Source organism: Leuciscus leuciscus, assembly GCF_965113295.1.
Source record: "Leuciscus leuciscus genome assembly, chromosome: 21".
NCBI classification, from domain to species: domain Eukaryota; kingdom Metazoa; phylum Chordata; class Actinopteri; order Cypriniformes; family Leuciscidae; genus Leuciscus; species Leuciscus leuciscus.
Genome location: NC_138745.1, coordinates 35,753,953 through 35,779,281, shown reverse-complemented (window position 1 = coordinate 35,779,281; position 25,329 = coordinate 35,753,953). Strand labels below are relative to the sequence as shown.

Here is a 25,329-nt window from a genome sequence, read left to right as displayed (position 1 = left end):
GACTTTGAAAATTAAATTATACGTCAGTTAGAACTATGTCAATTTCGACTTGTCATAATTTTGACTTTTAATCTCATTACTTTTCATTTTTATGTCATAATTAATGATCAAAAGTACAGTAAAAATTGTGAAATTTGATTACAAATAAAAAAAAATACAGTTCTCTATTTGAATATATAGAAGTGTCACATGATCCTTCAGAAATCAGTATAATATGATGATTTGATGCTCAAGAAAAATGTATGATTATGATCAATGTTGTGCTGCTTAATATTTTTGTGGAAACCGTGATTTTTATTTTTTATTTGAATTTATTTTTTAACAGAATCTTATGTAACATTATAAACAACAGTTTTAATCACTTGAATGCATCCTCGCTGAATCAAAGTCTTAATTTCTTTCTTTCTGACCCCAAACTTTTCCACAGTACTGTACACTAAATATGAAAACCATAATGAACTAGTTTTGCATTTTCAGATGTAAAGATCAGCGTGTATCAGCTAAAGAATAGTGTTAAAGTGTGAGGTGAGTTTGGGTTTAAGGCTTTGCTTACACATCAACACAAGAAAGGTCACGATACAGTAAGTAGGCTACAGTAAATGCCAGAGAACAGCAGAAAGTGTTTCAGCCAGATGTATTAGAGGAGAGCGCCACATGCTGGTCAATATGAGGAACTACAGCCAAATCATTCTGCACAAGTTCACAACATCATCTTCCTTTATAAACGACATTATATCAGTTATAAGAAGCACTTATTGATTAAACTAAAGGTTCTCAAACCCGACAGCAAATAAACTGCTATCCTGAAATGTTTGATTAAATGTGGGCTAAAGTTTGGACATGCTTTTATAACCCAAATCTCATCAAACAAATATTTGCTACATTCACAAATCGCACAGATTCAAGGTTGCAAGTTTAATGGCCTCAGAGTTTAATTCAGAACATTAACCTTCATCATTAGGAGAATTATTAGATATATTTTAAATGCAATGTAAAAAAAAAAATTCACTAAAATGAAAACAGAGATTTTAAAACTTGACCGTTTATTCACTTATCAAAGCTTTGCTCTCGAACAATGGGATCGTGTCATGTTTAATATTCATGATTGGTCATTAAAGCGGACAATCTCCACCCCCCCAAAACTGGAGCCATTTTACAGAAGAAAACGAGGACACCACCATCATCATCATCTCCAGCAGAGAAGAAACCACATAATACTGAGTTACAGTGAGTTATAGCCTTTCATATCTGAATACTGTACGTCGAGCTGCATTTCACTGCACAGATAATCGATAATACTTTGTTTATGCACTCATGCATGTGTCGAATAATGAACTTCTCTAATTTATTAATGCATCAGGTTTTGTAACGCATATTTAAACGCGATGTATGACCCGACAAAAGCGCGTCAGCATTGCATTATTATTGTTTACTTGTGTTTATTTTACTACAAGCGTCACAAAGGGGAAAAACGCACTTTAAACATTATACTAGGGAGAAAATAACAGTATATTAAAATAATGCAATCTTACACACGACGGCTGGCTGGCAATACATTAGACGCTTTTAATAATATTACAAATAATAAATGAAGAATATCCGCGTGTCTGTCATGTGATCTGGTGGCGCTCGTGTCGTAATCCTCCGAGTTTAAGCGCAACTAGAAACCAGTAGAGTTTACTTACAGTACAGGCCAAAAGTTTGGAAACATTACTATTTTTAATGTTTTTGAAAGAAGATTCAAATATTTTCTAATAATATAAATCTTCTTTACTATCACTTTTTATCAATTTAACTCATCCTTGCTGAATAAAAGTATTGATTTATTTCAAAAAAAGAAAGGAAAAAAATTACTGACCCCAAATGACTGACCAGTAGTGGATATTGTTGTTACAAAAGATTTATATTTTTAAAACATTTGCTTCTTTTTTTTTTTACACATTTTTATTCATCAAAGTATCCTAAAAAAGTATCACAGGTTATGAAAAAATATTAAGCAGCAGAACTGTTTCCAACTTTGATAATGAATCCTCATATTAGAATGATTTCTAAAGGATCATGTGATAGACTGGAGTAATGATCCTGAAAATTCAGCTTTGCATCACAGAAATAAATGATCATTTAAAGTATAATAAATTGAAAACCAATTATTTTAAATTGTAATAATATATCACAATATAAAAAAAAAAAATTCTGTGTTTTTGATCAAATAAATGCAGGCTTGATGAGCAGAAGAAACTATTAAAAATAGTAATGTTTCCAAACTTTTGACCTGTACTGTGGATTTGCATAACTTAGCCTAATCTTCGTATTACTCAAAAATCATGTTCCATCATAAACTTGTCCTAATCTTACGAGAACAATCGCATTACTCGTTCAGTACAAGCCGGTTCAGCCGAGCTCATATACTGTGTTTTACGGTAACCGAGTTCATGTGTGTCTGTTGCTTCACGCTCACCTCAGTCAGATGTACAGATCTTCAGTTGGAGAGCTGTATTAATAATAATGTCATCTCATAATTTATCCAGAGAAGCGCTTATAGGCTCAGCGATGCTGGGCTCGCTTTTTATAGCGGGATATTATGTGGGTAAGGAAACCATAGAACTTAACTAAAGCTGAAGTCAATCGTGTGTAACTTTCCGGAAGTTCGTGTACTTCGATTCAAGAAGCCGCAATTAAAGGCGCAGCACCCAATTCATTTAAATAAAACGAACCAATACATTTTCAAATCTGCCTGTGAAAAATAAATATCATGTGTTGACTTTTTTTCCTAATCTTTTCTAATAAAAGGGAAATTTCTTCTGTAAAATACTTTTTTAAAGACTTCCCATGATAATGCATAGGCTACAATAACGAAGTAGGCCTATAACTAAAATATGTATATACAATAAACATGTATTGTTTTATTGAATAGAAAACCTTCAAATGTTTTTGAGGAAAAAAAGAAAAGAAAAAAGAAAAAGTTGGAGCCCAAATAATAAAAAATGCTGGTTTATAAATATCTTAGGATTTTGATACGATGAGTCCAAAAACAGCTTTCATGTTGTAAAAAATAATAATATTAATTAAAAAAAATTGCATGTGTAATTGCACAAAATACTGAGGTGTTTCATTGAAAACCAACCTGCTCATAAATGGAAATATCACAATTGTATGTTGAAATTGCAAATAAATAATAATAATTAAATAATTGTAAAAAAGAAGAAAAAAAAAGAAAGAAATCGCACATGGAAAAAGATTAAAACAAGGTGTTGTCTTATGAAATGTACACTAGTGTAAATAACACACTGTATAGCCAAAAGTCATTTCTTTCTCTGATTTCTTCTCTCTAAAGGCAAACGCAAATCTAAATTCTTCAGAATGTCGTCGGGCAAAAGTCACGTGGGTAGGAAAGATGATCCAGTGATGCAGTATCTGCTGAACAATTCCCTGCGGGAACATCCGGCTCTCAAAAAACTCAGACTGGTAAAACTCCTCCTCCTCCTCCTGCTTCTTCTGCTTCTTCTCATCATGACGACCGTCTCGCCCTAAAAACACACAGATGTCCATAGAAAATCAATAGCGCTCAAAACTGCATATATGCATTCTAGGTTTAAAGGGATAGTTCACCCAAAAATAAAAATGAACCCATGATTTACTCATCCTCGGTGTGTATGACGTTCTTCGGTTACACTTTATTTTAAGGTGTTATTGTTACAATATAATTATACATGTAAGTACTGAGTAATATTAAGCAACTACATACTTACTATAGGGCTAGGGTAGGATTAGGGTTTGGTTGAGGCTTAGTTGCATGTAATTATGCATCATTTACGGTTAATACTATGGTAAGTACATGCATATGTAACAAGGACACTGTAAAGTAAAGTGTTACCCATTCTTCCCTTTAATATGGATTATTAAAAAAGTAATTACAAAGCTATCACTACTAAAAAATGTTTAAGAATAATTAACATGCTTTTGAATTGTTGTGTTTAATGAACATCTCACAACTGAAGATGTGTTTCTGTAGAAAACCATGGAGCACGAGCTGAAGGGGATCATGGTGGCCTGTGAACAGGCACAGTTCATGGCAAATCTAGCCCGATTAATCAAAGCGGAGAAAGCCATTGAAATCGGTATGTGTGTTTCAGAAATACTGTGTGAAACACTGTACGTGTGCTGAACTCAGTGTGTGTGTGTGTGTTCAGGTGTGTATACTGGCTATAACGCCATGAGCATCGCACTCACTCTTCCTGAAGACGGGAAACTGATCGCTTGTGACGTCAGCGAGGACTTCATCAACATCGGCAGACCCTTCTGGAAGCTGGTGAGTTACTCGAGAGCGGCGTAGTCAAACTCAACATCAAACTGACCCCATAATGCCCTTTTCACAAGATGCAAAATAAGTCTCTGATGTCCCCAGAGTGTGTGTGTGAAGTTTTAGCTCAAAATACTCCACAGATATTTTTATATAGCATGTTAAAGTTGTCAGTTTTTGAGGGTGAGCAAAAACACACTGTTTTTGTGTCTGTCCCTTTAAATGCAAATGAGCTGCTGCTCCCGGTGTAGGGGGCGGAGCTACAACAGCTTGTGTCCGTTTACCTCACACACACACACACTGAAAATGTCAAAAACTTTTAGCCTTTTATGTTCAAACCGGAGTCAGACAAAGATGGAGAGACTCAAAAGAAAGTGACAACATGTAGACAACATTTCTATTTCTGAATGGTTAGAAATGGTGAAAAAAAAAGAGAAACTACACAAAAAAGTTGGAGCCCAAATAATAATAATAAAATTGTTGGTTTATTACTTCTTTGGATTTTAATACGACAAGCCCCAAATCAGCTTTCATGTTGTAAATTATATATATTTATATCTTTTTAAATTGCATGTGTAATTGCACAAAACACTGATGTGTTTCAGTGAAAATAATCCTGCTCATAAATGCAAACATCACAATTTTATGTTGAAATTGTGAATAAAAAATAATAATGGTTCCCAGTTCATGAAAAGCAAAAATAAAGCATTTTAAAAAACTCACTTTAATAAAACCCTTTTCTATAAAGTTCATATTTGCTGTAATGAAGTGTTCAAGCCTGAGTTTAACCAGGAAGAGTCTGCACAGGAAAACCGGGATTTTCCACAATCCCTTAAACGGTTTAATATTGGAGCGCATGTTAATAAAGTTTATCTGTTCTTATATCAGAGACCATAAACCTCCACCATCGACTTTATGTGGGTTAATATTTAAACTGAAGAGACTTTTAACACAGTTAATAAGTGACAGTGTTTAACCCCAGTTTGCTCTAATGGATAGTCACTCTAATTTATATTTCTATAATGAGCTTTGGATGTTTATTAATTGACCGTTTATGATTCTCAGTGAATCACTCTCTGCACCGCACTGTTGTTGTAGGAATAAACACATTTCTTGTGAAGGTTTTGGATCTCTAGGTTCATGTATGTGAGATCAGACTCGCCGCTTTGAGACTTTGAGACTTCAGTTGATTAACATTATAATCCTGTGTTTAATAATGTTCTGGAATCTTCTCAGGCTGGCGTTGAGCAGAAGATCGACGTGCGTCTGAAGCCGGCTCTGCAAACTCTCAGTAAGATCTGGATTTATTCAAGCATTGTGAAATTCTTCATTGCATCACCTTTAGACTACATTCACATCACATGATTTCTGACACACATCTGGGGTTTTTTTTTTGTGGATGAACAGAAAAAAAAAAGGGGCGGGGGGGGGGGGGGGGGGGGGGTTAAGTGAATGTACAGTAGAATTATTGAGATGCTATTAGAGATTTTACTAATATTTTTTTATTTCCCATTTTATTTTTAATTACAGTTATAATCATTTTGTTATTATTTTTTTTATATTTCTATTTAGTTTTTTTTTTTATTCATTTTATTCCAGTTTTAGTTATTTTTGTACATCAAGTTAAACTAAATGAAAATTGATGCATTGGAAACTTTTAGTTTTAGTTCAAATTAGAACATTTTAGTTCTATAATATATGTTTTAAGCATCTCTATTTTGTGACTTTATTGTGTGAACATTCAGATTGGAATTAACTTGACATGCATCATAATTACACACAATTTACCCTTATAAAATAATAGTACAATCTGAAGTATTTACATAGAAAAGTGCAAACATTAGGTCTCATATGATGTGAGGTTTGCTTTGAACTGTTTTTTTTCAGTAACATATAACAAATTAAATCATATTAAATATGAAATTTGCTGAGGATGTGATTTACATTTAGTCATTTAGCAGACGCTTTTGTCCAAAGCAACTCACAATTTAGGACTAATTTAGGACAAAATAACTAAGTTATGATGAACATGCATGTGAACGACCTCGAAACTAAACTGATTTGAGCAGAAGTGAGATTTGCGGAGTGAACATGGACTTTGATAATGTCTTCTTCTGTGATTTGTCATTAGATGAGCTTCTGGCTGCAGGTCAAGCAGAGACGTTTGATTTTGTCTTCATTGACGCTGATAAAGCCAACTACGACAACTACTACGAGAAGTCCCTGCAGCTCGTCAGGAAAGGAGGAATAATCGCTATAGATAATGTGAGTGATCACGTCTGTTCATAATAACAACTTTATACTTTCAACTTACTTATAAGTGATTGCAAGGAATATTTCTGCCACTATAAAAAAAAAACCCTGTCATGATTTGTGATGTGTCTGTTAGCGGAGGGCTGAATGACAGTGCTGTTCTCCTTCAGGTCCTGTGGAGTGGTCGAGTGGTGAACCCAGAAGAGGGCGACGTCGACTCCATCAGCATCGATACGCTGAATAAGAAGCTCCACCGAGACGTTCGGGTCAATCTGAGCATGCTCCCTGTGGGCGACGGCCTGACCCTAGCATTCAAGATCTAACACTGAAGAAACCATCTGTAATCACTCATTTATGTTGCTCGATTGAGGATATGCACTGTAATAATTGAAGTTTGACCATTTAATATGAAGTTTTATATTTGAATGTTCATTATGCCAAACACTGATTGTCACTGAAATTTTTTTTTTTTTTAAATGTACAATGTATTTGTGGTATAAAAATGTTCAATAAACAAAATTACGGCACTGGAATCTGTAAAATAAAAAAATAAATAAAAAAAACAGTTTGAATATCAATATTAAAAAATCCTTAGTTTTATAACTTTGTATTTGAATGTTCATTATGCCAAACACTGATTGTCACTGAAATTTTTTTTTTTTTTTAATGTACAATGTATTTGTGGTATAAAAATGTTCAATAAACAAAATTACGGCACTGGAATCTGTAAAATAAAAAAATAATTAAAAAAAACAGTTTGAATATCAATATTAAAAAATCCTTAGTTTTATAAAAAATAAATAATGTCTAAGCAGAGTTTTTAGTAAATTATGTATTTTGTCAGTTTTAGTTTTTTAATGTCTATAGATTTCATTCTTTTTTTTTCCCCAGTATTAGTTAATGTCTGACAAAAACAACAAAATTACTCAAATTTAAGTAATTTAAGTTCGTTTATAGTTGAGTAAATTGTTAAAGGTTCACTGTCACTTTTGGCCCTCTAGCGGTTAAAAAACAAAACTGCATGCATTCGTCACTGTGACTGCAGATTAATATGATTTGATATGATCCTACTGCTCATAAACATGCACTATTAGGCTTAAGAGATATGACCAGTTTAGATGGAAAGGATCTCAAGCTGACCAGCTGAAGACTGTAGCGTTACCCATTAGACACGACGGTACTTCCTTGAAAATAAATTCCAGCACAACAATAATGAAATGATCTTCACAACAGATGCTTTACAGTGAACTCTGTCAGAGAGCTACACATGACGGTTTATCTGCTCAATAAAACACCTTCTATGGCAAGCCATTTTAGCTTAAATTGTACCCAGCGTTACTCGTCATAATTGCATTTTTACTAGTAAGATTTAAATTTGAGAGCTCTCTTATTCAATTATTACAAGTAAAAATTACAATTAGAGAGCTCGACAAATGAATTTTTACTAGTCGTATGTCGCCATTGACTTCCATTCATTTTTAATTACGGAGCTCCACAATTGAATTGTTACTAGTAAAAAAACAAATTAAAGATATGTATCTTAAAATTGCAGAGCTCTGTAATTGAATTCTTACTAGTAACAATTCAATTGTAGAGCTCCGTAATTAAAAATGAATGGAAGTCAATGGCGACATACGACTAGTAAGAATTGAATTGTAGAGCTCCCTAATTTAAATCTTACTAGTAAAAATGCAATTACGACGAGTAACGCTGGGTACAATTTAAGCTAAAACGGCTTGCCATAACCTTCGGCCTACTCTCCTGTTAAGTAATAAAAACACCATCTCTGCGTCGCTTTTACAACATTTCAAATCCCTCAGTTCTCGTCGTCTCCTAAAGCCAATATAATGTTGATTCTTGTTTTATTACGAGCTGAGTCTAGAGCTCGTTCTCCTTTGCCAGCAGACTCTCCTCTGTTCGGCGTTTGTTTTAAACGGGTGATTCTCCGGAGGTTGGAGATTTAGCGGCTCTAAAGCCCTATTCGGACGGGATTAACTTTACCAGGGTAGATGGAGTAATGTAATGTTACCACAGGACGTCTGTAATATTAATGGCCAATTCGCACGGGATAAGAGATCTCAGTAAACTAGCAGAAGTGGGAGAGTAACTCCATTTACACACCGCCGTCACTCCTGTCGTCATGAGTGTGTTACGCTGCTTCCTGATATCACGTGCGCACACACATATAACCTATATTTATATATATAAAACAGTTATGTCCGGTCGAACGATGTATTAATGAACTTCAGATTGGATTGTGTTGGTAATAGGCACTAACGCTAAAAGATGTTTCGTGCCTCTAACAAGTGCTGTCGATCTTCTCTCTGATCTGATGGTGTGTGTGAAACACTTGAGTTTTACCACAGACTCGTTCCAGCGTCTAGAACACAACTGATGCTTCTTCAAGCGTCTCTCCATACTTGAAAAACTGCGAAAACTACTTTTAAACTGGAAATGACGTACATATTTACAGCGGGTCTATTCGCACGGGATCAGTGTCACCTGAGGGAATTTTTCAGGACCTTTTTACTGAAGGTAAAAGCCGCCGTAATCTTTACTGACATTGTCCGTCATGATCACTGTCATGATCACATTCAGACGGGACTAAAATCACAGAGAAGCTCTGGTAATTATTACTTTACCCCGACTCTCCATGTTACACTAGTCCCGTCCGAATAGGGCTTATGTCAATCTTTCTCGCTCGTTCAGAAAACTTACCCCTGCCACTCCTGCCACAACAGACATGCTGAAAGCAGCCAGAGCAACTTAACTCTTTTTATAGCTATGAAGAGACACACAGGTTATGATGCAATTTCCCGCCAAAACCATCCCGTCAATTAACAACTCTTACCATAGTGAATCAGGGTAAGACAAAAACACGTTTTGTAAGAAACATTGATGTATTGACTCATTTATATTTTGTTATTTTGAACAACATTAGAAATGTTGCCATATCAAGTTGCTAAAATTAACGTTTTTTAATATTTTATTTTAGTTAACGCTCTATTTCAAGTAATAAACGTCTGTTTTCATGGTTTTATCTATAACAAATACAGAAATATTTTGAAATTCACCTAGGCCTACATTTTTTATAAATTGGGAACATTCAGGTTGGCATCATTAGATTGACATGAATCATAAAATAATCCTACAATTTGAGATGAAGTAAAACAAACAAAACAATTCCAGTTGTAGGACTTTATTGCAAAGGTTGACATACACAAGGGTGTGATAGTGTGGTTCAGCAGGGAAACGCTCCGGTCGCCCTCACGAGTGTTTCTGGAGAGTGTGTGTGTGTGTGTAGAGATAACAGCTTCAGCTCTCCGAACATCTCACCAGAGAGAACCTGTTCAAACATCATCAAGCCTGAACACACAGAGAGAGAGAAGAACTACCACGACAGCCACGGCAGAATCAGCCAACAACAGCAGCTTCAAGTGCAAATCATCATTTACATTCAGGAGAACAGTAAAGGAAAAGATCAGGCCAAAACTAGACTAATGCCAGTATTTACAGGGCGAGGGTTTTGAGCATCTTGTGGTGAAGCTTTTGAAGCTTAATGCAGCGTTCTCTACACAACAACAGTTAGTAACTGATCAAAACTGTCAGAATATAATTATGTTGCTAGCACAAAGATATCAGAAGATTTCAGAAGACTTTGTATTAATTTATATTGTGTTTTTAATGTTTTAACATTAAAAACACAATATAAATGAATACAAAGTCTTCTGAAACCTTATGATAGTAAGTTATTTAGAACAGTTGATACAGCAGTTAGTTGTCTAGAAAACAGCTGCATAAAGATCTGTCAAAAGTCATCATAAAGCAGCATAAAGGTTTGCAACAACATGAGAAAGAGTAAATAATAAATTACATTTTTGGTGAACTATTCCTCCTAATAAAAACCACCCGTACAGAAAAGCACACACAGATTGAAAGCGCTGGTTTGGAGAGAAATATCGACCGTGCAAATAAATAAGAGACGACGGTTAGGTGTGTGTGAGACAGTCGTCTGTGTGAGGAGATGTGAGACGCTTCAGAGACACACACACTACGCCTCCAGTTCCATTCCCAGACCCAGTTTATGACCTCCAGCGTTAATGCTCTTTCCATCCACCAGAGCGGAGAGCGTCAGCTTCACTCCTGGACACACACACACACACACACACACACGTCAGCACACAATCAACGCACGGGACAAACTCATGTCCGGCTCACATTTATCCCAAAATCAAAAGAGAAGAAATTAGAAAGTCATATTCTGTACAAAAAAACGTCATTATTTTGATTTTGGGGTCATGCTTCATTTAGTGAGATTTACCCAGATATACATTTCACGTTGTAAACGTTTATAAAACACGTTTATAAAACAATAATTTTAACACAAAAACAAAATAAAACGATATTTTATACAAAATAAAATTACAATTAAACAAAACAACTTTTTATACACAACAAAAAAATAAAACAAAATTAAACATTTTATACAAAAACAAATTACTAAATAAAATATTAAAACAAACTATTTTACACAAAATAAAATATAAAACAAAATAAAAATATTTTAAACAAAACAAAAAAAATTTTTTAAACAAATTAAATAAAACAACACAAATTAAAATAAACGTTTTATACAAAATAAAATTTGTTAAATATTTACACGACAAAAATCTAATAAAACAAAATAAAACATCAAACATTTTATACAAAACTAAAAAAAATACTAAATAAAATATTAAAACAAACTATTTTAAACAACACACACACACACACAATCACACACTCACCTGGTCTGAGGGTCTGAGTGTAGCCGATGCCAACCATGCTGGAATTATTGACTTTAGCCTGAGAGGAAAACACAGATGCTGTTAAACGACTGAAGCTTCTCACTCTTACAGTCACACTCCAGAGAGCTGGGCAACTGTACATAATCACAATATATACTCTTATTTTACATTAGTTATTTGGAGAAAGCCATTTATATACTGCAAATAATTTATTTATAAATCAAATAAACAAAATTAACAAAAGTGGAGTCACTTGTAATGTTCGTAAAGTGAAACTAAATTAAAATTGAGTTTAAATTGTGAAATATCTCCCACAAGTGATCGAAATGTAAAGCAGATCAGCCGCGAAAACTTCAATCATAAACACAGGATTATATATATTAACAATGAGGAAAGCAGTGAAGAAGCTGCAGCACACGTCAGACGCCAGTGGAGCGATGCAACTACAAAAACATGATCACTCTTATTATAATGAACAGCTGTCTACACTAGAAGTGCCCATCATGGACAGTCATCTCTAGTGAAGCCCAGATTATGTGAGCGTGAGTGTTCATTGGCTCAGAGTAACTCACACTGATGGAGGAGCTGGAGTCCAGCATGTCAGTCAGATTATGTGTGGTGAGTTTTCATTGGCTCAGAGTAACTCACACTGATGGAGGAGCTGGAGTCCAGCATGTCAGTCAGATTATGTGTGGTGAGTTTTCATTGGCTCAGAGTAACTCACACTGATGGAGGAGCTGGAGTCCAGCATGTCAGTCAGATTATGTGAGCGTGAGTGTTCATTGGCTCAGAGTAACTCACACTGATGGAGGAGCTGGAGTCCAGCATGTCAGTCAGATTATGTGTGGTGAGTTTTCATTGGCTCAGAGTAACTCACACTGATGGAGGAGCTGGAGTCCAGCATGTCAGTCAGATTATGTGTGGTGAGTTTTCATTGGCTCAGAGTAACTCACACTGATGGAGGAGCTGGAGTCCAGCATGTCAGTCAGATTATGTGAGCGTGAGTGTTCATTGGCTCAGAGTAACTCACACTGATGGAGGAGCAGGAGTCCAGCATGTCAGTCAGATTATGTGTGGTGAGTTTTCATTGGCTCAGAGTAACTCACACTGATGGAGGAGCTGGAGTCCAGCATGTCAGTCAGATTATGTGTGGTGAGTTTTCATTGGCTCAGAGTAACTCACACTGATGGAGGAGCTGGAGTCCAGCATGTCAGTCAGATTATGTGAGCGTGAGTGTTCATTGGCTCAGAGTAACTCACACTGATGGAGGAGCTGGAGTCCAGCATGTCAGTCAGATTATGTGTGGTGAGTTTTCATTGGCTCAGAGTAACTCACACTGATGGAGGAGCTGGAGTCCAGCATGTCAGTCAGATTATGTGTGGTGAGTTTTCATTGGCTCAGAGTAACTCACACTGATGGAGGAGCTGGAGTCCAGCATGTCAGTCAGATTATGTGTGGTGAGTTTTCATTGGCTCAGAGTAACTCACACTGATGGAGGAGCTGGAGTCCAGCATGTCAGTCAGATTATGTGAGCGTGAGTTTTCATTGGCTCAGAGTAACTCACACTGATGGAGGAGCAGGAGTCCAGCATGTCAGTCAGATTATGTGAGCGTGAGTTTTCATTGGCTCAGAGTAACTCACACTGATGGAGGAGCTGGAGTCCAGCATGTCAGTCAGATTATGTGTGGTGAGTTTTCATTGGCTCAGAGTAACTCACACTGATGGAGGAGCTGGAGTCCAGCATGTCAGTCAGATTATGTGAGCGTGAGTTTTCATTGGCTCAGAGTAACTCACACTGATGGAGGAGCTGGAGTCCAGCATGTCAGTCAGATTATGTGTGGTGAGTTTTCATTGGCTCAGAGTAACTCACACTGATGGAGGAGCTGGAGTCCAGCATGTCAGTCAGATTATGTGAGCGTGAGTGTTCATTGGCTCAGAGTAACTCACACTGATGGAGGAGCTGGAGTCCAGCATGTCAGTCAGATTATGTGTGGTGAGTGTTCATTGGCTCAGAGTAACTCACACTGATGGAGGAGCTGGAGTCCAGCATGTCAGTCAGATTATGTGAGCGTGAGTTTTCATTGGCTCAGAGTAACTCACACTGATGGAGGAGCAGGAGTCCAGCATGTCAGTCAGATTATGTGAGCGTGAGTTTTCATTGGCTCAGAGTAACTCACACTGATGGAGGAGCTGGAGTCCAGCATGTCAGTCAGATTATGTGAGCGTGAGTTTTCATTGGCTCAGAGTAACTCACACTGATGGAGGAGCTGGAGTCCAGCATGTCAGTCAGATTATGTGAGCGTGAGTTTTCATTGGCTGAGAGTAACTCACACTGATGGAGGAGCTGGAGTCCAGCATGTCAGTCAGATTATGTGTGGTGAGTGTTCATTGGCTCAGAGTAACTCACACTGATGGAGGAGCTGGAGTCCAGCATGTCAGTCAGATTATGTGAGCGTGAGTGTTCATTGGCTCAGAGTAACTCACACTGATGGAGGAGCTGGAGTCCAGCATGTCAGTCAGATTATGTGTGGTGAGTGTTCATTGGCTCAGAGTAACTCACACTGATGGAGGAGCTGGAGTCCAGCATGTCAGTCAGATTATGTGTGGTGAGTTTTCATTGGCTCAGAGTAACTCACACTGATGGAGGAGCTGGAGTCCAGCATGTCAGTCAGATTATGTGTGGTGAGTTTTCATTGGCTCAGAGTAACTCACACTGATGGAGGAGCTGGAGTCCAGCATGTATTTGGCTGCGATGCCGAAGCGTGTGCTGCTGTTCCCGGCGGTCCAGGACAGATTCACTGCCGTCTCCAGGTCATCGTTCACTTTCTGATAAATAGAGCCGCCAAACTCTGTCCCATCATTCCTACGACAGACACAAACACAAACATCCTACAGTTTTACACACAGAAGCAGATCTGTTGCTGCATCGTGGTTTTGAGTATTGATACATGTTTCAAATCAACATAAACACTGTGATAATTTTTTATATATATATAAAATTAAAATTATTCAAAATAATAGTCATAAATAATAATAATAATGATTATTATAATTGTTATCATCATCGTTAATAATTATTTTTTACAATTATAATAGTTAATTTTTTTTATAATAATGTTATTTATGACTTAATTATATTTAATAAATACATCAAATAAAAATATTTGTATTTATTAATCATTATTATATTTATATAATTATTCTAAATAATAATTATAATAATGGTTTACAAATAATAATAATAAATGTTATTTATTACTTATAAATAATAATAATAATTATATCTAAGTAATTTAATATATTTAATATAAAATAAGTAAATATAAATATTTTTTAAATTATTATTATTTAGTAAATATATTTAGTTATTAACCATAAATATTATTTTTCGTTATTCCTAAAATTATGAATAATTATTTATTAATTGTAAATAATAATTGATATGTAATATGAATATGTATGTAGTACGTATTATATGATTATTATGTATATGATTATTAAATAACTAATAATGGATAGCTAAAGCAGAACGTACACATTAGTATGCAGCTGGAAGTCTCCCGTCTTGTATCCGATTGCAAAGTTGCTACGAGTCATTTTGGACTTGGCGGTGTCAAAGGTCATCTGGTAGCCGGCGAGCCAGCCCTCGAAGCCCAGCACAGCCGCCCCGTGCAGCGCAGGACCAGCGAAGTCAAAGTCCACATCACAGCCCACGTTCAGGTACTCACGCTTATAGGCCGACTTCACCTTGCCACTCTTCTTGCTGTAATAACAACACAAACAAACGTTACAATCACCTCATCTAAAGCTCACGATGCTCAAGTCACCTTCGACACCATTGGCTTTCGGCTTACTTAGTTGAGGACATTTCATTTAATATTAAACAATATTATTGATCTGCCTGCATTGACAGCATTATATGAGAACTGTGGCTATTATATATACAGTACAGGCCAAAAGTTTGGAAACATTACTATATTTAATGTTTTTGAAAGAAGTTTCTTCTGCTCATCAAGCCTGCATTTATTTGATCAAAAATACAGAAAAAAACAGTGATATTGTGAAATATTATTACAACTTAAAATAATAGTTTTCTATTTGAATATACTTTCAAAAATAATTTATTTCTGTGATGCAAAGCTGAATTTTCAGGATCATTACTCCAGTCTATCACATGATCCTTTAGAAATCATTCTAATATGATGATTCATTATCAAAGTTGGAAACAGTTCTGCTGCTTAATATTTTTTCATAACCTGTGATACTTTTTTAGGATACTTTGATGAATAAAAAGTAAAAAAAGAAAAGAAGAAGCAAATGTTTTAAAAATAGAAATCTTTTGTAACAACAATATCCACTACTGGTCAGTCATTTTTTTTCTTTCTTTTTAAAAAAAATAAATCAATACTTTTATTCAGCAAGGATGTGTTAAAGTGATAAAAAGTGATAGTAAAGAAGATTTATATTATTAGAAAATATTTTGTTTATTTTGAATAAATGCAGTTCTTTTTAACCTTTTATTCATCAAATATATTAGGCAGCAGAACTGTGTCCAACACTCATAATAAATGATTTCTAAAGGATCATGTGATAGACTGGATGTCACATGTGACACTGAAGACTGGAGTAATTATCCTGAAAATTCAGCTTTGCATCACAGGAATAAATTATAATTTAAAGTATAATAAATTGAAAACCAATTATTTTGAATTGTAATAATATATCACAATATTACTTTTTTTTTTCTGTATTTTTGATCAAATAAATGCAGGCTTGATGAGCAGAAGAAACTTTTCAAAAACATTAAAAATAGTAATGTGTCCAAACTTTTGACCTGTACTGTATATATATATAAATATAAAAATGAACTAAATGAATAACTTTTTTACAACAAAAATGAACCATCACTGAACTGACTTAAGCTGGACTGTGACACTATTTTCTTCTAGAAACAAACTTTGTTGCATTATTTCCCTGTTATCTCTGTGAAGCTGCTTTGAAACACTCTGAATTGTAAAAGCACTATATATAAAGGTGACTTGACTTAAGATGTGGCATTTAAGTCATCGTACCCAGTGTTGGGTGAGAAGGTCGTGTCAAAGGTCAGCTTCAGTCCTTTGGTGATCTGTGGAACACAAAATATGATTATTAGAGCTGCACAATATATTGAAACGCCTGCTAAGCTTGTGAACGTGCTTGTGTTCTACAGGATGAGACCTTTCCAGTGATATCTTACACATCTCAACTGTGCGACGTTTTCCTATTACCGTTATTATAAAAGGATAAGAATGAAATTGTGAAGAGATTTGTGAGCAGCATTTGTAATCCAGATTCTAAGCTTTTAAATGACACTTGATTTGGATTTTATATTTGCGTTTCCAATAGACACTCCAGCTGAAAGGGTTAAACGTAGAAAGTGAAATAATCTATAAATAATCTGCAAAGAGTGATTTCTAGCTGAAGATTTTTATTTTTTACTATAAACTTTTTAGGGCTGTGAAACGATTAATCGCATCCAAAATAAAAGTTTGTGTTCACATAATATGTGTGTGTACTGTGCATAATTATTTTGTATATATAAATACACACACATGTATGCAGTGTTGCCAACTTAGCGCCTCTGTCGCTATTTTTAGTGACTTTTCAGACCCCTCCAGCGACTAGTGACAAACTCTCTCAATTCAGATAATTTTACACATAAAAAAATGTAGTCATTCACTAGCTCATCATCATCTTTTTTTAATTTAATGCCATGTCAGCAATCAGAGATATCTTTATGGCAAAAATTCAATTACAAAAACACAAATATCATATAAATACAATAAAAACAGAACAAAGATAACCAGCAAGTCATATTACACAATATATTTTTTTAAGTTAACATGTGATAAAAAATCCAAAACCTTTTCAGGTATAATCTAATTAAAAATGTCCTTAACTGAAATAACTTCATTAAAAGCATTCTCCTTGTGTTAAGTCCAGGACAATCTAATAAAGTATGTTTGACAGTTAAAGGAATCCTACAAAACATACATGATAATGTTGGGTCTTTCACTAGCTACTCGTTCTATTGTCTGACAAAAAAATATAGGAAATGAGAACAGCTTTATTGTACATTCAGCTATATTATATTATATTAAAATACAGTATGTGAGCATGAATTTAACGAGAAAACACATTAGGAAGGCAGAACGCAAGTACGACGCGATGACGTCATGCATATGCTAATTGACGCATGACGTCATCTAGCGACATTTAGCGACTTTTAGGGAAGGCATTAGCTACTTTCCTTTGAAAATAGTTGGCAACACTGCATGTATGTATACATTTAAGAAATATTTGCTTATAAATATATATATATATATATATATATATATATATATAATTTGTATTATATATAAATATTATATATATATATATAAATAACACATTTTTCTAAAATATATACATGCATGTGTGTGTATTTATATATACAAAATAATTATGCACAGTTCAAACATATATAATATGTGAACACAAACTTTTATTTTGGATGCGATTAATCATTTCACAGCCCAAAAATGTTTACTATAAAAACATATAAACTACCAATCAAATGTTTGGAATATTTAAAGATTTTAAAAATGTCTTTAAAGAAGTTTCACATGGTCACATTGATAATAAGAAATGTTTCATGAGCATCAAATCATCATATTAGAGTGATTTCTGAAGGATCATGTGACACTGAAGACTGGAGTAATGATGCTGAAAATGCAGCTTTGATCACAGGAATAAATTACACTTTACTACATATTCACATAGAAAACAGATGATTTAAATAGTAATAATATTTCACTGTTTTTACTGTATTTTTTCAGCCTTGGTGAGCAGAAGAAATTTTCAAAATTTTCTTAATAATTCCAAACTTTTGACTGGGATTCTTAGGATTTACTCTTCCAGGCCTGAAAATTCCCATATTCCCATTCCCATCTCTGACACGCGTGTGTAGATCTTAACTCTCCTGCCAGGCTGTTGTTGAAAACAAGAACTTGTTCTTAAGTGACTTTCCTGGTTAAATAAAGGTTAAATAAATAAAATAAAAATAAATTCTGCACCTGGTCCTCGACGGTGATCTCCGTGCCCAGCGTATTGTCCGTGTTCCACTTCTCCGTGAAGGTCAACCCGTACTCGGCCCATTTATACTTGGTCTCCAGGTTCCCACTGACCTTGTTAGAGTCCATGTTAGACGAGCCACATGTTTTAAACTCCTAATGAGGGAAAAACAGAGACAATATTGCATTATACAACAGCCTGCATGACCTAAATGATAAGGTCAGGTAAGGTCATTACAGTTAGATCTTGCTTTAAAATAACGCTCATGGCTTATACATATATATATATAGGCATTTATCATTATTGATTTTTATTTATTTATTATTATGATTTTTATTTACTTGTTACTTATTTGCTGGCATGGGGTGGGGGGGTTGTTCTGTAAAAATGTGAAAAACTTTAAATAAAATATATATATAAAAAAAATAACGCTCATGGATGAATTGTGCACAGGAAGACCAACAAACGTGACTTAAGAACATAAATAGAGTTAATTCAGACTTTTAGCTTGAGCACGTACCACTCCGTTAGCAGACTTGGTTTTGACGTCAAGCTTCACCATTCCAAAACCTTTTCCATTCGAAAAGACACAAGAAAATATGATGCAATATGTGCATGTTTAGAATAAATAAATAAATGTTTGCACAGCCGAGGAAGTAAAGAGCGTTACCGTAGCCCTTGTTGAAGACGTCCTTTGCAGCCTTTCCAAGGTCTGCGTATGCTGGAGGAACAGCCATTTTATCTGAAAACATGATGAAAAACAATGATTTGTGTGATATTAGTGGTGTTTGCTTTTCTCACACCATGTCCTAACTATAAAAGCTTCTTCTCCATGTTAATCAGAGTGTGTGTCCTAACCAGCCGCGACGGCGACACGTGACGATTCTAGTTTAGAAACGGTTTCTATTTTTCTGTGACGTCGCGCTGGAACAACAAACACAAAGTGTGGCGATGATAATCTCAGGCACTGTTTATGTGCTTTATTTAATGTTAAAAGCGTGTCATGTGACTCTGAATATCATTTAGTGCTCCAGCTTTGAAGCTGTAAAAGCAACAGTGGATAATTCACCTCAGATCTAAACAAATGGAAACAAGAACGTTCAAACTGTGAACAAACAAGTGTATTCTTTGTCAAAGATGGTTTTAGTAACTCAGCCTATGTATTTTTAATAATGTTTAAATGGTGTAATATTTGTGAATTTGATTATGTAGCTACTGATCCATTTTCTTGCGAAACTCCGCCCACACGCTGTTCTGATTGGCTGACTCCGCCCACACGCTGTTCTGATTGGCTGTGGGTTTTGATTGATTTTGACGCATCTCGCAGTCGCGTCGCGTCTAGTGTGGACAGACAAATTATTTGTCACTGGAATCTTATCACATCGCGTCTGGTTAGGACACGGTGTCATGCTGAGTATTAGTGATGTGATGAAACCTCTAGCACAAGGTTTTAAAGTACCTTTATTACACTATTTAAAGGTTCCTAATGTTGTTTTGGAGTCTCCTGCAATATGTTTGCATACATTCAAGGTCTAAAACACTTTAATATTCTCATAATAATCATTGCAGCATCAGCTCTTTTCTCTCAGTGTCTGAAACGCTTCGTCTGCAGATTCTGTCTCTCTAAACCCCGCCTCTCTGAACACTGCTCTGCTCTGATTGGTCAGATGGCTCAGTCTGCTGTGATTGGTCAGAAACCAAACGCTCATTATCATATCTGAATCTCAGCTCTTGATCACAGTGATACGAACAGTGACGATGGCGTGGGGTTTACCGTATCAATCTCAGAAAACAGCGTCTTCTCCACATGAACAACACGAACCAAACTCTTCCAGTCTCAGATACACTACAGTGTTTGAGGGCGGAGCTAAGAGATGCTGTTCAGCCAATCAAGACCAGAGGCTGGCATTATGCAAATTAGTTACAAACCTATGTAGATTCAGCAGGAAGTGAGACTGAATTTCTGACGACTCGTTTTAGTTCAGAATCGATTTATCTTTGAAACTTTGCAGACCTTTTACATTCACAAACGGCTCCATTACACACTGCATGAAAGGTTACGTCCGATAAAGGCCTGATATAGGAGCACGTGTGTGTGTGTGTGTGTGTGTGTGTGTGTGTGTGTGTGTGTCGTCCTGCAATATTTGTGCTCCAGACATCAACGATTCCTCAAATCATGTGTTGTTGAGGAACTGAATAGGAAGTGAAAGCTAAAGCTAAAAAAAAAACTCGTTGGATCATGTTGTGAGAGTTTCATTATGAATCCTCTGAGATCAGGTGTGGTCAGAGTAAACACACACACACACACCTTCCAGGATCAGGACAGGACAAACTGTACTCACAAAGAATCCCACAATGCATTGCGTCCAACAGTCCCTTACATTTCCAGAATATCGTTCATTTTACTGAATTATTTTATCAATCATAATAGCATTAAATTTAGACATTTCTACACAAAACTGAATTAAATCACAGACAATTAAACAATTTGACAAAATTACAGCACCATATTACAAAAACACGCGCAAGTGTCTGGAGTTCATTAACTCAATCAGACCGAATTCAAGAAAATATCAATAATTATCATCAATGAATTTTGATACTCCTTTATAAACTATAAAACAGAAATATTTTAATTAGGTTTTATTAGGTAAAACAGCACTAGAGGACAATAATCAAACTAGGCAAAATGTCTGCTGTCAGTAATTTTCTTGATAATTATATTACATTTTAAATAAAAATAGCAAAAATTATATATTTTTTTAATAATAAATTATTTTACATAGATAACGTCTGACATTGACCCTATATTCTAAATGTATTATTATTGTCCATATATGCCCTTGTTTATTTGTTACACGTACAAAAAAAACTGCAGGTAAAAGTAATTTCTGATAGAAATTGTTCATTTATATAAGCTATAGAAGAAACAAATAATCACTAAAATATTAAGAGATTAACTTAATAGCAAAGATCAATTTTATAGAGATAAACATATACGCACTAAGCCGGTCTGGCTCGAACCAGCATATACATTAAACACAAAATCCGCCGGTCATCAGTCACTCTCTGACCGGACCGAACCGAGCCGAGCCTGGCCTGGAGGAGCGCAGGGTTTCGGTTCGAACAATCGTGATGTTCATTTTAAAGCCCAGCCAGCCTCACATGAACCTCAAACACAGAGACAGGAGAGTTTTAAAGGTTTAAACTGCACTAACCAGAGAATGCGGGTCGAACCTGTGCAGCAGAACCGGGCCGCGGCTCACCGGCGACAGATGAAGGAGACTCGAGCAACGCTAATGCTAATGCTAACACAACAGCAGCATCAGGACCTCTGAGACCTGCCGCGAATAATGCCTGACCTAAATTACAGCTTCAGTAGCGTAGTAGATATATAAACCAGAGACAGAGAGCCCTCTATGGCTCAGATATAAACTATGGAAGCTTGTTTCCGCCAAAAAATAAAACATTTTAAAAGATAATTGCGAGTTTACATCTCGCAATTCTGACTTTATTTCTCAGAATTGCTAGATATAAAGTCAGAATTGCGTGAAATAAAGTCGCAATTGCCAATTGCGTGTTATAAAGTCAGAATTCTGACTTTTTTCCTCGCAATTGCGACTTTATATCACGCAATTCTGACTTTATAACACATAATTGCGAGTTTATATCTCGCAATTCTGACATCTTTTCTCAGAACTGTGAGATATAAACTCACAATTGTGATTTATTTATTGTTTTACCTCAGAATAGTTTATAATATCTCACAATTCTGACTTTATAACACGCAATTCTGACTTTATATCTCCCAATTGTGAGAAAAAAAGTCAGAATTGTGAGATAAAAAGTGGCAATTATTAAGAGTTATTTATTATTCAGTGGCGGAAACAAGCTTCCATAATAAACATAGATTCTCCGTTAGTGTATAATATATAATTTTCTGACATTTACTTTATATTCTAAATTTATTCATGTAATTATTGATGTTATTAAAAACGTAAAATAACGGCAAATCTTCTGCTAACAGTGACAATATAACAACAAATGGACACACAGATCATTTTTCTGAATTTGTAAATTTTATTAATGATGGCAGACAAACAAATCTAGACCATCCTGAATCTCACTTATATCCACCAGAACACAATATCCCGCTTTTTCAGCCTTTAATAAAAGTCCATAAGAGGCTGAATGACATTTTCAAGCACTTCACAGTGAAATAATCGACAGATGAACAGCAGATACTCTTGTTAAGCAGCGTACGGAGTGTTTAAACCATTTTAAAATTAAGTATATTAAATATATGGCGAAAACAGCAAACGATGTACCTCATATCCCCAATGTTTTCTGTAATTTGCTTAATTTTTTAAAAACTTTTGATTTAGTGTTACATGTTGCAAAGAAGGGAAATGTCAAGAGACGTTTTAAACAGATAACATTATAATACCACTATTGAATCATAATTCTTTATCTCCACAAAACACACACGAGGTCATCACTCAATCCTCTGTGCTCAAAGAGATCTATAAATACACCAAATTAAAATCCTAATGACCTAACACAGAAAACCTCATCAAAACTAGCCCTGATTACGATGAAAACACGGTTCACTTCGTTAAGACATGAGATAAGACCATAAGACGAGCTCAGGGACATTCCTCTGTTTTACCATCAGTCACATACTTTTTTTGTAAACGTTCAAAAAGTAACAAATACCCTCATAAACAGTAAATCTGAAAATAAATCAGAGCATCAATGACAAAAACGTTCGTATAAAGACTAAGACACGTACCATTGGCAACTGGAATGATGCTGTTAGAAAACTTCCTAAGTTTGGCAAGATTTACTTTTCAAAACACTCATTAAAATTGGGGAAATGTACAGTAACAACGACAAAACCAAGTGAATCTCACAGGAACATGTCCAGGTCATACTTTACTTTTAAAATAATACAGATTACATTTGGTAAATATCAGTAACACTTTACAATAAGGTTCATTAGGTCCTGTATTAACTAACAATGAGCAATACATTACTGTATTTATTAATCTTTGTTCATGTTAGTTAATAAAAGTACAGCTGTTGATTGTGTGTTCATGTTAGTTCACAGTGCATTAGCTAATGTTAACCAATACAACCTTTGATTTTAATAACGTATTAGTAAATGTTGGAATTATTATTAACTAAGATTAATAAATGCTAAGTATTGTTCATTTTTAGTTCATATTAACTTTATTGTAAAGTGTTATCTTGCAATGTTTGTTGTCTTGATTTTAATTCGTGTTGTTTAAAGTAAAAATAATTGCATTACAGTACTTTTTAAAAACCTCATTAGAATATCCATTGAAAAGTACAAAATAATAATAAATAATAGCAAAACAATGTCATAAGCAATACAAATTACACAATATTATAGAAATTATTTTTTTTCATGAAAATGAAATATATATAGACTTTTTGGCATAAAGAATATATATATATATATATATATATATACACATACACACACACATAGCTTCTTTATGCAAAAAAGTGTGTATATATAAATAAAATGTTTTTTGTGAAATATGACCTTGCCATTATTTTGTGAGATTCCCTCAAATACAGGTGACAATTTTAAGTCTTAAACACAGTATTTTCATTTAGTCATTCTACACAGATACTAATACTGCCAAAATAAAATCCGCACTATGAAAATAGCAAAAATAAATGGCAATAAGACCTATGCAACAATCATAGTATAATCAAAACCATACGGTTTCACACGAAGATCTTTACAGAGCATTAAGATGTTCAATATTGCTTCAAAGGTTGATCACGTCAGTTCCTTTAAATGTTGAAATGTCTTTGGGAGAAATGAGGAATTTACATTATCAAGCGTCTGCTATTATGAAACATGGGGAAATGAATACTGCCGATTAATGCAAACCATTTCAAGAGGCCTGAAAGTTTCCCTGTCAGCGGGAAAAGCAAGACTTCTATAGTTCAGTTAGTAGTTTTAGTGTCTGACATAAAATGAGAGAATGAACTGATTTCTCATAATGAAGAAATGAGCCGTTATCCACAGTAATGGCCACAGAAATCCCTTTAAAGCCCGATATCTACTGGGGAGAACGCTGTGGTGTTGATGTGCTGTGTAATGGAGTCGGGTTTGGCCTCCTCTACATCATGGCAAAGCTAGAATCACAGTACGGATGTGTGTGTCGTCAGCGTATGAGGCGTTTGAGGAGCGTGGGTCGAGTGAAGGGCCAGCAGTATTCGTTCGGCACGGGTCCGTTAACGTTGCACTCGAAGAAGGAGAACATGGGGAACCAGATGCGCGCGCGGCGGCTCTGCTGGTACGCGCGCGTGTTGGCCAGCGTGTGGTAGTACAGGAAGAGTCTGGTGGTGATGTAGAACGCGATGAAGACGTCGATGGAGTAATGCTCGTGAGCCGCCAGGATGAAGAAGATGCCGAACAGGTTCAGGACCCACGACAGCGTGTGGATAAAGTTCCAGCTGCGCGGCGTATCTGTGAACACAGAGAGAGAGACAGAGAGAGAGAGAGAGAGAGAGAGAGAGAGAGAGAGAGAGAGAGAGAGAGAGACAGAGAGAGAGAGACACAGAGAGAGAGACACAGAGAGAGAGAGAGAGAGAGAGAGAGAGAGAGAGAGAGAGACAGAGAGAGAGACAGAGAGAGAGAGACAGAGAGAGAGAGACAGAGAGAGAGAGACAGAGAGAGAGAGAGAGACAGAGAGAGAGAGACACAGAGAGAGAGAGAGAGAGAGAGAGAGAGAGACAGAGAGAGAGAGACAGAGAGAGAGAGAGAGAGAGAGAGAGAGATGAGAAGAGAGAGAGAGAGAGAGAGAGAGAGAGAGAGAGAGAGAGAATAGACTGTAAAAAAAAGATGGACGACGC

The 25,329-nt window shown here is 35.5% G+C and overlaps 2 protein-coding genes and 1 long non-coding RNA gene across 7 annotated transcripts in view; 1 reads left to right on the top strand and 2 right to left on the bottom strand.

Annotated features, from left to right (window-relative positions):
- LOC309485576 overlaps positions 1–2,598 on the bottom strand; it is an 83,934-nt gene extending 81,336 nt beyond the window's left edge. For 2 of the 4 annotated variants that reach the window (XR_014201226.1, XR_014201227.1), the window contains exon 1: positions 2,459–2,598. This is a non-coding gene — a long non-coding RNA (uncharacterized lncRNA). Of the gene's footprint in view, positions 1–1,532; positions 1,716–2,458 lie in introns of those variants that run through there. The other 2 variants (XR_014201228.1, XR_014201229.1) reach the window with 1 other exon arrangement.
- Positions 1,081–7,086, top strand: LOC309485551 (catechol-O-methyltransferase domain containing 1). 2 transcript variants are annotated; one of them, XM_082152464.1, is made up of 7 exons: positions 1,081–1,227; positions 3,335–3,465; positions 4,013–4,118; positions 4,191–4,309; positions 5,537–5,591; positions 6,432–6,565; positions 6,724–7,086. In XM_082152464.1, the coding sequence occupies exons 1-7, from the start codon at positions 1,089–1,091 to the stop codon at positions 6,874–6,876; spliced, it is 837 nt and encodes a 278-aa protein (XP_082008590.1). In that variant the 5' UTR covers positions 1,081–1,088; the 3' UTR covers positions 6,877–7,086. The 2 variants fall into 2 exon arrangements, with proteins under 2 accessions (XP_082008590.1, XP_082008591.1); XM_082152465.1 differs by lacking the exon at positions 1,081–1,227 and adding an exon at positions 2,433–2,587.
- Positions 7,087–9,736: 2,650 nt separating this feature from the next.
- The window catches only part of LOC309484905 (sterile alpha motif domain containing 8), a 28,491-nt gene continuing 12,898 nt past the window's right edge, over positions 9,737–25,329 (bottom strand). Inside the window, exons 7-17 of the mRNA XM_082151379.1 lie at positions 24,644–24,943; positions 22,535–22,619; positions 21,651–21,805; positions 19,103–19,174; positions 18,953–19,002; positions 18,435–18,587; positions 16,413–16,465; positions 14,876–15,103; positions 14,053–14,203; positions 11,341–11,398; positions 9,737–10,696 (exon numbers count right to left, since the gene is read on the bottom strand). Of these exons, the coding sequence (XP_082007505.1) occupies positions 10,605–10,696; positions 11,341–11,398; positions 14,053–14,203; positions 14,876–15,103; positions 16,413–16,465; positions 18,435–18,587; positions 18,953–19,002; positions 19,103–19,174; positions 21,651–21,805; positions 22,535–22,619; positions 24,644–24,943 (1,397 nt within the window). The 3' untranslated portion in view covers positions 9,737–10,604. The remainder of the gene's footprint in view (positions 10,697–11,340; positions 11,399–14,052; positions 14,204–14,875; positions 15,104–16,412; positions 16,466–18,434; positions 18,588–18,952; positions 19,003–19,102; positions 19,175–21,650; positions 21,806–22,534; positions 22,620–24,643; positions 24,944–25,329) is intronic.